The sequence below is a fragment of the Gobio gobio genome, assembly GCF_949357685.1.
Source record: "Gobio gobio genome assembly, chromosome: 17".
NCBI lineage: Eukaryota > Metazoa > Chordata > Actinopteri > Cypriniformes > Gobionidae > Gobio > Gobio gobio.
The window spans coordinates 23350564-23365971 of record NC_137110.1 but is presented as its reverse complement, the minus strand read 5'-3'; the positions used below and the strand labels follow the sequence as shown (position 1 = coordinate 23365971).

At 36.7% G+C, this 15408-nt stretch overlaps 1 protein-coding gene across 20 annotated transcripts in view; it reads left to right on the top strand.

Moving 5' to 3' along the window:
• Positions 1–15408, top strand: part of tp63 (tumor protein p63) — a 46815-nt gene that overhangs the window by 29746 nt on the left and 1661 nt on the right. For 4 of the 20 annotated variants that reach the window (XM_079841823.1, XM_079841833.1, XM_079841837.1 and 1 more), the window contains 9 exons: positions 6356–6542; positions 6631–6746; positions 7093–7202; positions 7308–7444; positions 7682–7764; positions 9475–9599; positions 13582–13724; positions 15005–15191; positions 15297–15390. In XM_079841823.1, coding sequence (XP_079697949.1) covers positions 6356–6542; positions 6631–6746; positions 7093–7202; positions 7308–7444; positions 7682–7764; positions 9475–9599; positions 13582–13724; positions 15005–15191; positions 15297–15390 — 1182 coding nt within the window. Of the gene's footprint in view, positions 1–6355; positions 6543–6630; positions 6747–7092; positions 7203–7307; positions 7445–7681; positions 7765–9474; positions 9600–13581; positions 13725–15004; positions 15211–15296; positions 15391–15408 lie in introns of all 20 variants that reach the window. The other 16 variants (XM_079841836.1, XM_079841841.1, XM_079841827.1 and 13 more) reach the window with 9 other exon arrangements.

Genomic DNA, 15408 nt, shown 5'->3' with positions numbered 1-15408 from the left:
TCATTCATATTTCCGTTTCTCACAGCGAATAGAATGCTATAATGACTATCTCTGCTTTTAATCGAATTAAATCTAACAATTTAGCCAACTGTAAGGCACGCTTGTTCTCCATACGCAGCTCAGTCTAATCCTTCATATAGCCTCCATGACACACACCCACACACATATTTCCTGGCATTGCATCCTACTGCTCATCATTTACGGGAATGCTTTTGCAATCCTGCTTTTTGTGTTGATGTCAATGATAAGACAAACCATACATGAACCTTGTTTGTTCATTTTGGATTTTCAAAGGAAACCCATCCCCTCTCAATCATTTTTTTTGGCTCCTTGGTGTTTGTTTTGTTTGATGTTCTTTAGAGTAGAGCCTCAATTTGCATTTTACTGTCAACCTATCAACACATCCAATGGTATGGCACGGTTTTGTTTGCCCATTGGTTCACCTGTATAGAACGGTATGACCGAAGGAATGCGACCACTAGAGTTGTTGTCTCAAGAAGTGAGCTGGGGATTAGAAGAATGGGTCAGTAATACTCGTGTAAATACTCCATGCCTTCCTCCTGAACCCTGCAGTGCCAAAGGGCCTGTTCCCTGCTCAATGAGTAAAGCTTTTTGACTGCGTCTCTCATAATGCCGCGGGACAAGGAGATGAGAACGACGATAGAGGTTGGGGGAGGATAGACGCGTTCAAAGAGACGAGTGTTCCAGCGAAAGGTGGCAAGATACAACTTGTCCATGGAACATCTGCAGGCCCGTCCCACGCCTCGTGAGATGGGGCTGAGACTTGTTTGTGTCAACGAGCTTGTCGAGACTCGCCTGACATTGCCACGTAAAGCCCTAAAACCTAGAGCAAGCATACGAAGAAGAAAAAGAGGGAGAGGTTAATTTACAAAAAAAAAAAAAAAAAAAAATCTGAGGTTGAAAAGATTCTTATGATAGGGAAATGATTTCTAAGAAAGGCGTATGTGGAAAAGCCCACTTCTCTGACAGGTTCTGTTTGGAGATTTGTTGTTCTTATTGTTTTGTGTTTTTGAACAATGAAAGGTTACCTGTGCTTTTAAAGACCATGCAAGAGGTAGAACTGGCCTGAGTCAAAGAGGAGATCAGTCTGTCAGCACCAGTATAGCCGCCGCGACTGCATTAGCTCACTTGCACAATCATAATCTCCATCTTCTCGTGCAGGCGAGATACAATGGTGCTCTCTGAAAAGGCCCGGCATCTACTTATTAGACGTGACCTTAAAGCCCACCTTTTGTGCGACACCTTCAGAGCATAATTGAACGAGAACAGAAATGCAAACACCTTCATTTTCAGCAGAAGAAGAAATAAAGGTAGCTGTGAGGAAAGAATTTGGCAGCACTCAGGGGGACCATTGAGCAAAACGAGGGGAAATCCAGCATAATTATACCAAAGCTTGTCACACGTTTTCTGGGAAAGATCACATTTCCAAAGCATATAATTTAATCACAGGGCATTAGCTAGTGCCAGGAAGCATGGGGGCATTTGTTTACATCACTCAAGAAAGTATGAATTCGATGAGGGTAGTTTGCAGAACGATCTCCCTCCAAATGCACTATGAACAGAGGTACTGATTTGCAATTTGCATTGCATTTAAATGTCGATGTGCACCTTTTGTGCACAAAAGGTCTGATTTTCACGATTGAACCAGTTGAAGGAAATATGCACAAACACCATGCAAAGCTTTCAGGTGTGAAGTGCAACATCATGGCTGTTGATTTGCTAATCTGCATGCCTCCTGCTCAACAACTAAAGTGCTGCAAACATTCAACACAGCAAACAATTGTTTCCCGTGTATTCTAGTGTAAAGAGCATGCAATCATGGGCAAACTCAACATTTCTAGCATGAAATATAATAAGCACAGATCATGAGCAATGTCCTGTGAAATTTTACAGATTAGCATTTTCCTGCGTATTCGAGTGTAGGGGGTACAAAAGTTTTGCTTTCCAAACTCACTAAACAGGTGCTTTTATCCATTTTTTCCCACTGCGCCAAAGGGAGAGAAAAAAAAAACATTTTTAAATCTTTCCCAATGAAACCGGTTTTGAAAGAAGCAACAGGCGTGATGGCACATGTCAGGTATGAGGTGGGACAAGACCAGAGGCGCCAGAGCATTGGGCCAACCCGCCCCGCCATGCTGAGACACGAATACAGCCTTAGCCCGCAGCCCTGCTCTGCTCAAACACACACACTACAGCTGCAAACTTGTCACAACACGTACAGCACTGTATGTGTGTGCGTTTGTTGTATGTGTGATTGTGGTTTACACATAAATCTCTGTTTGTGTAAAAAAAACTCTTGACCGACCGATTTATGTCTATAGTGCACATAATCATTTTTTTTAAGACATGGAAAATGAATCAAGAAACAGTTGGACCATATTATCACTTTTTATTTTATATTTTAGTTAACCGGGGTTAATTAGGGCAATACACCCCATGTAAAATACAACAAAAGGTTTATATATATAACATAGGGTATAACAGAGGGTAAAACAAAAACTAATGGATATCACCATACTTCCCCATTTGATTGATGACATTAAGAATTGCAAACAAGTTTTCTGAAATGTTTAAATATGCAAACAAGGCTCTAATTTGCATTTTTTTCCTCCAACATTAGAGTCTAAGGTTTTTACGTAGGGGATTTTGGATTTCGCTTTCATCCGTCACACCATAAATCAGAAAATAATTTGTCAGAGAAAAATTGGCCATTGAAAAAAAAATTTTGGAATAAAATGTTCTGTAAAATCAGTCAAATTATATATGAACAAACCCCTCTGTAAAAAGCTTTAAAATATAGATACATAAAACTGACAAGTTTGGTGTATGTGTTTCTGAAGTGGAGATTTCTGACTGAAAAAAAAGTATTTTGAGAAACCGGCCTTTAAAGAGATGTACTGTAATTGAAATATACAGACGCAAATAGATAAAGTGCTATAAAAGATACACTTAAACGTGTATTTTGGATGTTTTCTTTCCACTAGTCTTAAAAAACTAATTTTTGAAAAGCCAAAAAGCCAAAAAGCCCAAAATCTCAAAATTGACAGATGCATAAAAACAGATTGCTTGTAGTGTCAATTTTACATAATTTTACATTAATAAAAGACTTATAAATGAACATTAATCAGTGTTTATAAGTATACTAATACATTCTTTTAACTAAAAAATAATAAAAATAATTTTCAGTAATTAATAAAAGCAGAAAAAAACTAAATATTAGATGTAAACATTTTTATTTCGAAATGTTGCCTCAAAATAAATAAGTTAAAGTTGAATTAAGTTAATAAATATTAACAAGTACTATAATAGTATATAAATAAAAATGCAATTATTCTTTAATACATTGTAACATTGGATATATTTAACATGAAACATGAACAGGAACATGAAATGACACTTAACAATTGTATATTTATAAATGAACATTATTAAATGTTGTAAAATTAAATGATCCATTTTTAGTTTATGATACCTAATGCATAATGTTGACAATTTAAACCTTTTTGTAAAAAGTTCCTTTTCTGTTCAAAGAGTTACTCCAACCTTTTTGTAACATTCCCAAGCTGTGCAATTCCCATTGTAGCCCATGACTGGAACATAATTACATGTTAACACCACTGCGCCCCTCCCTGTAAAACAGCCAATGCCTCCAATTCATCAGTGGCCCCACCCTTCATGGATGTGTGCGTGTTTTGTATGTGTGTGTTTTTCCCTGTCAGAAGCGGCTCATTTGGCCCTAAGCAAACACAGGAGCCTCCACACATATTTGCATTCTCAAAATGTGTTGCTTTAGGGCTAGAATTGGTATATCAACTGCTTTGTTTATGTGGCAAGTTTTGTAGGTTGAAGTTTACGATGTTAGAAAATGCGTAAGAATGGTGTTTGTTGTCAGCATGTCAAGCTTCTGTCATTTATATCCGTCTCTGGCTTTTTTCGTGTGACTGACCCTTTGGCATTCATGTCTACAACTCTCTCTTTGGTCCTACATGATCTCCCCTCTCCCCTTCTCACTCACCTCATTTAACTGAATGACAGGAGCGTTACAGGGCATATCAAGTTGGGAGCAGAAGGGCAATTACAGTTATTTGTCTTTCTTTTTTATAGAACACCTTTCAAAAAGTGCGTTCAGTTCACGCACAAAACACCTCCATCATCCCTCGGTGAAAGCACCCTGGCGCTAATTTAGTCGTGGCTAAAATGGGTCAAGTCAGTTGTGAGAGTGCAGATGATGAGTGTAGGTGCTGTGTGCTGTTGAGTTTCTGATGAAGACATCATCAGCGAATGCAAGTGATATGACAAGTCAGGGAGACCAAAATATGGACTGTACAGCAGACCTATTTTCAGTGTAGCTGACATAAAATGTTAATGAACAGTTAATGCATTCGTCATGAACTACTTTTGTACAGCATAATTTAAATTAAAGTAATGATATATTATGGAGAGCAATTTATTAATCTTTTTTTAAATAATAAAAATGGTTAAACATTAAAGTTTATAATATTACTATTGTTCATGCATAATATTTTAATGTTAATTTGTGAATTAAATGTTAATTTATTATTGTTTATTAAACCTGTTGAAAATGTATTATTATATGTAGAATGCCGTTAAAGTATCTTGTATTCTCTACTGTGGTCTTATTGTATCAGTAAAATCATGGACCGTATGGGGAGGCAAATTCTTCATGGATTATTCGTCTCTTTTCTTTTAATGGTGTTTTTTTCCTTCTCTACACCATCCAGTTTGTTCTACCAATTCCTTCAGGAAATGGACGGGATTTGTGTATGTGTGTTTGTTCTTGTCAAGATTGTGTAATACTCTGAAAGCTCTCAAGCAGGTGTTGGGACGGGCTCCTCTCATTGGAACACTTCATATCAAAAGTTAATAGAAATGGAATTTAATGTGGCATTGTTCTTCAGAACAGCCCCGGGCAATGTTCACAGCCTTTTTTCTTTTTCTTCTTCATCTCCTTCACCTTTTCAAACGAACTTGACAGGAAAGTTTTCTTCATAGTTATTTTCCATGTACTTGCTACGCACGCAGAAAACCGTGGTCTATTCTATTTTCCTTGAAAAACAAGCGATGCGCAACCAGCCATTATTATCTTCAATGCAAAATCTATGGCATGCCATTAGGTTTTGCAACATTGATGGTGGCTGAGTGGTGATTTGCAGTTGTCACAATGTTGGCGGTCACACTGTTTAATCACGTAGATCTTTCCTTTGACCTATTGTGTGTGGCAAGACAGTATCTTAAACACTTGATGATGCTGTAAGTATGAGTAACACCTGAGTGTTAGCCTGTGGTGATGAGGATGATTCAAGCACACTGTGTGATGCAATTGTGATTTTTGCGGTCAGTGACACCCTGAACATCAAGCTGTCATCAGTGATGAAGAGGATGTTGTGAAATACCGTTGTGATTTACCTCATAAGATTCCTATTTAAAAATGTACAGTTAAATGTTCATTTTAGAAACAATAAACCTAATTAATGAAACTCCAGCAGAGCCTGCTTCTGTGTAAAAAGCCATTCTTACTTAAATCGATGATTTGAACCTATTTGTATAAGAATAGTATTATTAATGAATCATACCATTGGTTCTTATCCGAGGGGTCCTCAGTATGACTTAAAATTTTATTCACACCTAAACTTCTGGAATGCTACAATTTATTTATTTTAGTACTATTTTAATCTGTGGACCTTTCTAATTTCTGTAAATTAAGAAGGAAGTGGGGTCTGCAAAAATTGTGGACAGTGCGGGGTTAAAGTTGAAAACCACTGATTTAGACAGAAATTCGTTCTGCTCGTGTTTTATGAATGAGGCATTTGAGCTCAAGACTAAGCTTTTTCATTGCTCAACACCAGAAATATTAACACATCAGGGTAATCATTTTTACACATTAGATTTCTGCAACATAATGGGTCCTGACATCTTAATAGATAAATCAAGCTTCAGGTGGTTTGGAAAGCACATCTCAGTGTGCTTTGTCTGCTTAAACACAGGTATATCTCAACCCATGACAGCTGTAGGACAGAACCAGAAGTCCTGCCGCCTAATGCCAGCTGCTCTTCTCTTTAAAGTTATATGGCGCTTAAAGGGTTGCCAAATTCCAGCTGTTTTATCTCTGCATTGGCTGTGTTTACGAGAAAGACTTTCTGTACATAAACATTGTACAAAAGCTCTCAAAGAAAGAAGTTTTCTTTAAAAATTTTAGTAATACTGATTAAAATGTGCTTAAATTGTTCAAATATGAGTGCAGTGATATTGCAGATAGTCATTTTTGGTTGTTTTTATGACATTTACTAACCAAACTCTTCTGTCTTTTCTTTAGTACTCCACAGAGCTGAAGAAGCTGTACTGTCAGATTGCCAAAACCTGTCCCATTCAAATCAAGGTCCTTACGAATCCACCTCAGGGTGCAGTTATTCGGGCCATGCCTGTCTATAAGAAAGCTGAGCATGTTACCGAGGTGGTAAAACGCTGCCCGAACCATGAACTGAGCCGAGAGTTCAATGACGGTATGTCACTCTTCTAAATCTGTACTCTAGAAATGTGTTTGTAATTTTCAGCTGGGTGATATAATCGACTGACTTTTGTGTTCCATAGGCCAGATAGCCCCACCCAGTCACCTTATTAGGGTTGAGGGGAACAGTCACGCTCAATACGTGGAGGATTCCATTACTGGGCGTCAGAGTGTGCTGGTGCCTTACGAGCCCCCTCAGGTGAACACTTATCACACACACACAAGCACACAAACAATTTTCTATTATTTTGAGGACATTCCATAGGCGTAATGATTTTTATACTGTACAAACTGTATATTCTACCCCCTACTACATTTGCAAAAATATCACTTAGTATGATTTATAAGCTGTTTTCGCTGTGGGGACATTTGGTCCTCATAACGTAGGGTTTACCAAATACACACACACACACACACCTCAGTGAACCTGGCTCTCCCTACATACCCTGCACACCTGAAATCAATCCTAACAGATGTAACTTTGAAACAACATAACAGCAATGAACAACTGTGTGGTGTATGACACGGTTTTTCCCTATTAACAGGTGGGCACAGAGTTCACAACAATCCTGTACAATTTCATGTGTAACTCCAGCTGTGTTGGCGGAATGAACAGACGGCCTATTCTTATCATCGTCACTTTGGAAACCAGAGAGTAAGACCATTTCAAAACACATTGGATCGTATTGAATTAAATATCCCTCATTTGTGGAAAAGTAAATGTGGAAACATGCATACATTTATTCATTGGTCTCTCCAGTGGTCAGGTTTTGGGCCGAAGGTGTTTTGAAGCTCGCATCTGCGCGTGTCCTGGACGTGACCGCAAAGCTGACGAGGACAGTATCCGCAAACAGCATGTCAGCGATGGCACAAAGAGCAGTGAGGGTACGAAACGCCGTAAGTAGCGCTGGGGGCTGGTGACTGGTGACTGGGCTTCATCTAACACAAATACATTGCATGTTTCTTATTCCTAAGTAGTCCTCTCACCTCTATAGATACTGCATGTCTTCTTGAGCAAACACACACATGCACACACTGCAACTTTTCCTCCTGTTCTGTGCTTTAGCTGTGCATCTTGTGCTTGCAGATCTTCTCTTGCAGCTGTTTCACTCCCTCTATCTCTGTCTTCCACAGCTTTCCGCCAGGCCTCTCACCTGTCTCAGCACCCCTCCATCAAGAAGCGAAGATCCACCGATGAGGAAGTGTTTTGTCTGCCTGTGAGTATCACTACTTTGTCTGCCGTATTCGAGCATCAGATTCAGTTATTAATTTGAAATAATATACAAGACTTAGGAGCTGTTGACACAGGACTTATTCTTGCATCAGTTTATACAGTTTTTTTTTTATTGAGTTTCAATGTAAACATACACTAGGTGGGTGTCTTTGAAAATCCACTTATAAAAATGTGGAACCTGTGTAGTCTTCCATTCTGTTGTCTTTTATAATGCATTTTTTTATTTATGTTTTATCCTCCTGGGACCCAGAAAAAAAAAAGTGTTTTGAATTTAGTATTTTTTCATGTCATTACATTGTTTAGAGCATAAGAAACAAATGGAAAAAACATATTTTTGAAAAATTATATTTTATTCATATGTTATATGTCCTCTGTAGTTGACACCAGGACTCAGTTGTTAAAAAAATTAAATGACATGAAATTACATGTATAGGCAAAAACAATGGGATTTATTTTTAATTCACCAATCAATTTTTAAGTTTCAGGATTTTTTTTTTAAACAAACTTTGTTTAAAGATGATTCTGAACTATGTTATGAAAGATATAATGAAATGCATTGATATACCATTTTACTTTATGAAATATGTGGGTAAAATGGCCATACTTGGATTTTCCCATTCAATACAATGTAACTATACACTGCTTCTAATTTGCATATTAATGTGTTCCTGGTGCAACATGTAATGAAAAAATAAGTGTAATAACGGGAGTAATAATTGGCAACATTTTCAAAATAATATCTAATATTTCATAGGAATATTGATATGTAATTTGTTTCCCTATTCACTTGTTATGTCTCCAAAATGCCTGATAAACATGATTTAAGTCTTGGCGTCCACTACAGTGGACATTTATGAAATCAATGCCCTATTTTGTAACAGAAAGTCATATTTTGATTAGAAACCCCATAACATTTTACTGAGATGTTGATTTTTAACAAACAATTTGAAAATTAATCCGTTTTAAATTATAATTAAAAAATATTATCATATTTCCATAAGAGTGCTAAACATTAATGTCAGCCATTTTTAAAGACCAAGACGAAGTTGTTGTCCTGGTGAAACCTCCAAACATTTGGTATCTCTACAAAGCCCCAGATGTGCTCTTTACAGGACATCCAGACTGTGACATGTGTCAGAAAAATTCACTCAAATATAATGTCCACTACAGTGGACAAAAGTCTATTCGTGGGTCCCAGGAGGATATAACCCATTAAAAAACACCAAACTATGTTACCTTGCATTTTAATGCTACTTTTTAACTGTGAAAATTGAATTATAGTAATGTATCATAACTGTTGTGATAACTATTAACAATAATTTATGAAAAGATAGTTCATAATTTGTTAATATCAGTTAATTAGGTAAGCTATCAATCAAGTAGCAATGATTATAATTTTACAGCATTTATTAATCTAGGTTGCTGATCATTTCTACACATGCTGTAATTTTTTTGTAGTATTTAGTAGTATTTCGAATTGCATATGAACAACAGTGTATTCATAAATTAACATTTATCTAGATTAATAGACTAATTATGAATACCTTTACAATGCATTAAAACGTACATTCATACTTCGTAAAAAGTGTTACAGAAAGAAAAGATAATAAATTATAAAGAAAAAAGAATGTACGCATAATGTAAGAGTCTGACATCCAGACTTACCCCTCCTCTCTCCCTCTCTGTGCTTCAGATTAAAGGCCGTGAAATCTATGAGATTTTGGTGAAAATCAAAGAGTCTTTGGAACTCATGCAGTTCCTCCCTCAGCACACTATTGAGTCATACAGACAGCAACAGCAGAACCTACTGCAGAAACAGTGAGTACCTTACACATGCAGAAAGATTCCCTAATAAAACGGGGGTGATTCTGCCTAATTGGAGAATTGAGAAAATTGATCCTCGGCTCTTCTTACAGCAAAACAAATATAGACAAATAGCACTCTGTGCTAGCAAGGTCCACCCACAGATTGATATTTGTAGCAGTGTTTTAATAACTTGATCAACCTGCTTGCCTTCAACGCTTATGGGTTTGATTGTGATTGCTCATTAACTGACAGTGAACTGACTTTGCCATTTCAATTTTTGGTTTGCTTGATCAGCCATTCGTTTCCACCTCATATGATGGAACTTAACATGGCAGTTTCAATCTCTCACACTGATGATATAATCTTGGTTACAGCATGGATGTATGTGTTTGGATTGCATCTGCATGAGATTTGTGTTGTGCATCACTGATGATGTTAAAATATTAGCCCTTAATCAAACCAAATCAAAACACAATATTAGCTATCTTTTGCATTCTGCTTGGCTTCTCATTAAGGGTGAACCTTGCTCTGATTTATTCCCATTTTTCCACTGTATGATTGTAAGATTACCACAGAACTTCATTCGAGTCAAACAAGTTTACACTCTGCAAGCAAATTTTATTGCTCTTCACGGTAAATGCATATTTAGTCTGCTCTTAACCTTTAGCATACATATTCTGTATCTGCTGTAATAGTGCTCAACAGAGGGGGAGGGAGAGACCTGTAATTATTACTTAAATGGTCGCCCTTCATCAATGAATGCTTTTGCCAGTTTCTCTCATTAACAAGCCAACTGATGTCTGACAATGAGAATTTAAATGTTAATGCTTTTCTTCCTGTAAATTTCCTTAAGACCGTTTAAACCCTCCACACCCAACTGAGCTGTTCAGTCATGACGTCAGTTTGTAGGTCAACTGGATTCGCCATGGATTCCCTAGGGAAGTTCTAATGGGTTTTCAGAATAGCCTTTTTCGATGGGTAAAGATGACTTTTGGCAATTCTTGTCATTTATTAATATTCAATGTGAAAATCCTTTACTAATATTAACCACAGACCACGTTTAATTTTTAAATAAATAACAGCTATAGGCTACTAAAAACCCATAGATATTCCAAAGGGAACCCGTGGCTTAAAATGCTAATTCTTTAATGGGTTTTAGAAATGTAAACTGCTTAAACAGCTCTAATTAGTGTAAGAAAATGTAAAAGAAAGGCTGGTGATTTTAGGGTTCGTTTGTCCCTCTGTACAAGAACAAGGAAAGAGCACACAGGCTGTGAAATGTGCATCGTTTGACTCTCCAAAACTATCATTTGAGTATCTGTTAATGCAGTACGATGCAGTACGAAAACATCCCTGTCCTGATTAAATAGGTAGTTTATTTAACATTTCCTGGCACAAGTGTGGTTTGATCATTTTCAGCTTTGTCTGCATGCTGTTACTTCCCTCTTCTTTCATAAATCTGTTTTTTCCCCCCGTTTTAAATAAAGTTCCTTCTGTCATAGATTCAGTGGGTTGGTTGTTTTATTTTGTTGATTTCCTCCTTGTTCTTTCTCACTGTCGCTACAGTTTAAATACAGAAATGACTTCCATAGTAGCAACTTACTGCCACCTTGTGGAACGATTTGTGCACATGCTAACAGATGGGGGGGGGGGGGGGGGGGGAATCATGCATCCTAATATCAGATGTTTCAACATAGTTTTTGTTTTTGGTTGACTTATATCGTTCAGCACTTTTATAATGTAATTTTATTCAAATGAACGAGGATTTGAGGATTTGTAGATGCACATGTTTACATTATACCCCATTTATTTTAGTCCAATACAATTCCAGTTTGATTGACCCTACCATCACAGTGTAATATCTGTTCAAATGGTGTCATCTTTTTCATTTTTCCTGACATTTTGTTAATCCTTCACCTCTTTTTCTCTCTTCTCTCCTCACATCTGCCTGCATTTTCCTGTCTTTCTATTTCTCACTGTCTATCTTTGATTCTTTCCTACAGTCTGTTAAGGGCCCGTTTGCGCTCTGAGCTTCTGGACCCAATAGGTGAGCAGAAGAGGCGCTTCAGTGCTTCCTGAAAATAGGAATCGCATTCCTCCTCCCTCAGAGCATCCTTCGCTCATCTATCTCCATCTCTTCTCCATCTCATCCTCTACCCCTCAAGGGGCTCCTTGTGCTTCTCCAAAGTGTCACCTGTGGTAACTCCTAGACTTTTTACATGCCACAAATAGGTTGAACACAGGATTTTGTTTCTACCACCTGAAGACCTCGTTTTAAATGTGAGCTCTCAAGTGAAGTCATTTTAGATATTTTGTGGAAAGTCCATTGCATGATTTTGTCCCTCCAAAAGTGTATTATCTCGACTATGGCGCTTGTTTATTAATTGAAATGATCCGTTTGTGTGTTAAATTTGCTTACACTCAACCTACACTCAGATTTAGTTGCAGTAGTATTCTTGTTCAGTAATCTGAAGTGTCTAAAACATTTCATTTTCCGTGTTTGATGTTTCTTAAAGGGCCCTTGTGACTGAGGCGGCTTGTTGCCTCAGCATTTATTATGATCTGCTGGTATTGCACAGAAACACATTGCACAGAAACAGTATAGCAACTTCTCAGCTGACCACCTTATTTCTCTCTTCCTCTCTCTCTTCTTTCTAACTCTCTGAATAATCCTGAATGTCGAAAACTGACCAGGAACCAAGCACACACCTTTTTATGGGACTCATAGTTTTTTCTTTAAACTCTTGATGACGGTTTATCTTAAATGGCTTTTTGTTTTTGCCTCTGTCTTCATTTTATTATTGGAGCTGGACTCAATGAGTTGTCTATAAACGTGGGGGGATAGACTTTATTGATGACTGAATTTTGATAATGCTGGTCATGTTTTGTAAAGTGTACTGCTGGGCAGTTTTTTGTGCGTTTTGTCTTGATTATTTGTGCATTTTCTTAAAAAAATATGTATTTACTGCTATGTACATGGCAGTTAAGAGAAAAAAGGAAATGAATGCTATAGTGTTGACAGATCCTTTTGTTGTTTCATATGAAATTAATGGTTGTTGTATTCTCAATGGCTCTTGCACTTTTGTCAGTTACTACTATTCAATAAATAACTTCTCTGCTTTTGTGTTCCTATCCCTACTCTTCCTCTTTATTCTCTTTTCTTCTCCTTTATCTCCTTGAATTGTCAGGGCCTTTCAGTCAGCAGGGTTTTTCAAAATATCAATGAACTGAAACACCTAGCATTGTTATTATATAGTATGTAAACAAAGAAAGAAACACATGCAAGTTAAAGGGATAGTTCACCCAAAAAGGAAATTCACTCACTCTAATTTTGTTCCAAATCTGTATGACTTTTGTTCTTCTGTGGAAGAAAATATATTTCAAAGAATGCAGGAAACCAAACCATTTTGATTTTCAGTGACTTCTATTCTAGATAGATAGATAGATAGATAGATAGATAGATAGATAGATAGATAGATAGATAGATAGATAGATAGATAGATAGATAGATAGATAGATAGATAGATAGATAGATAGATAGATAGATAGATAGATAGATAGATAGATAGATAGATAGATAGATAGATAGATAGATAGATAGATAGATAGATAGATAGATAGATGTCATGTCATGTAAATGAATAGTCTTATATAAGTCAATAAATTTTTTTTTCTGTTTAAATTTCTATTTCTGTACACTTAGAGTACTACACCAGAATATATGAATTTTTAATATGTTTTACTTGAGAACAACACAAACATGTTAGAGACCTTCCACAAGGTCCAAAACATTTAATCATGACAAGGTAGCACACCTTTCTGTAATATGCCTACCTAGACAGCAACATAGTGTCTGCCCAGATCCAGCCCAGTTGCTGTCTGGGTATATAAGCCTATTCGAAGAGTTCAGTAATTGGTAGTTTGGACGTCCTCTATAGTTTAAAGCAAATATCCGATGACCGTATCAGAACCTCTATCTTTCTCTCTCCCTCAGGAGCTCTCTGCCACCCCAGCCTAATTTCGGTTCCAGCTCACCCACCCTCGGCAAGAACAAGCTCCCGTCAGTCAGTCAGCTCATCAACCCCCAACAGCGCAACACACTCACCCCATCCAGCATGGCTGGAGGACTAACAGACAGTAAGTCCTTTATTTAATCATCAGTAAAATTATTAGATGCTTACAGTCCATCTACAAATGTATCAGTTGTTAGGACTAACAAAAGATCTTATAATCAATATAAAGTAAATTTTACACGAAGAACGTGTTTCCGAACCCTTTCTCCTCAGTGAAGGAGATCCTGTCTGGGCTTGAGAAATTCTCAGTTCTCAATGTCACTTTGACAGACAGTTTCCTTTTAAAATTGAGCTAGATCTTTGTGGGAGAATCTGCCTTCCCTTCGGCACACTTGCGCTGTCAAAATGTACTTATACGTGATGATTATGCTTTGTGAAATGTGCCTTAGGTTTCATATTTTCTAAAATCACCTAATGCATAATTGGTGCCCTTAGGTGTTTATTTGGGGACAAGGAAAAATGACATACTTTTATTTTATTGTTAACACTTTACAATAAGGTTCAAATTAATCGATTTATTACAACATTAATGCATTTGATATCATGAACAAACAATGAATAGGCTATAAATATATAAATATATATAAGGAAAGAGTGAGTTTGGTATCATTACGAGTTTTTAATAACTCTTTTGCTCACAGAGGCCACATTTATTTGCTCAAAAATATATTAAGATCGTTAATACTGTGATATATTATTACTGCGTAAAAGAATGTTTTAATATTTTTTTCAGGATGAACAGATCAAAAGAACATAATTTATTTGAAATAAAATATTTTGTGACATTGTCACTTTTGATCAATTTAATGAATTTAATGCAATTGCTGAATAAACGTATTAATGTATGGTAATTGTACGGTAGCGTATCATGGTCTCCAGAAAAATAATATGCAGCAAAAACGGTTGGTAATCAGAAATATTTCTTGAGAACCACATCAGCATATCAGAATGATTTCTAAAAATACTGCTGAAAATACAGTTTTGCCATCACAGGAATAAATCAATTCAAATAGAAAATATATATTAAAGTTCTTTGCAAATGTAATATTTCACAAAATGATTGTTTTTACTGCATAAGAGACTTAAAAAAACGTAATGATTCCAAGCTTTTGTGAATTGTGTGTATGTATTTTTAAATGAATCATTGTCCAGTGTTAATGCATGTTTGTTCTTTATACATTGATGTTAATTTATACAACAATTTATACAGTATATACATAAATGATTATGCTGTAAAAGTATGTATGTTGGTGATAACTAATGCATTAACTGATTGAACCTTATTGTAAAGTATTACCATTTTATTTCCCTTTTTTTTTTCTTCTTCTTCTTTTTTTTTTTGAGGTTTATTACAGTCTCAACACTTTCCCCTCCCTTCAGTGACCCCTCCCATGATGGGTGGCCCTGTTCCTATGAACACAGACATGAGTGCCCTGAGCCCAACCAACCCCCTACAGTCTCAGTTACAAATGGTGCCCTCCTCTCACTGCACACCCCCTCCACCCTACCCAATGGACAACAGTATTTCCAGGTACACAAATACACTCGCAGTAAGTCTCCCTGAAATGGCACATTAGTGAAAGGGAAATCGCATTGTTGTAATACTGTTTTAAAATGGAATATCTGTCCATTGCAGTTTCCTGTTGAGGCTGGGCTGTTCAGCCTGTTTGGACTATTTCACAGCCCAAGGACTGAGCAATATCTACCAGATTGAAAACTACAATTTGGAGGTGAGGAATTTGCCTTTC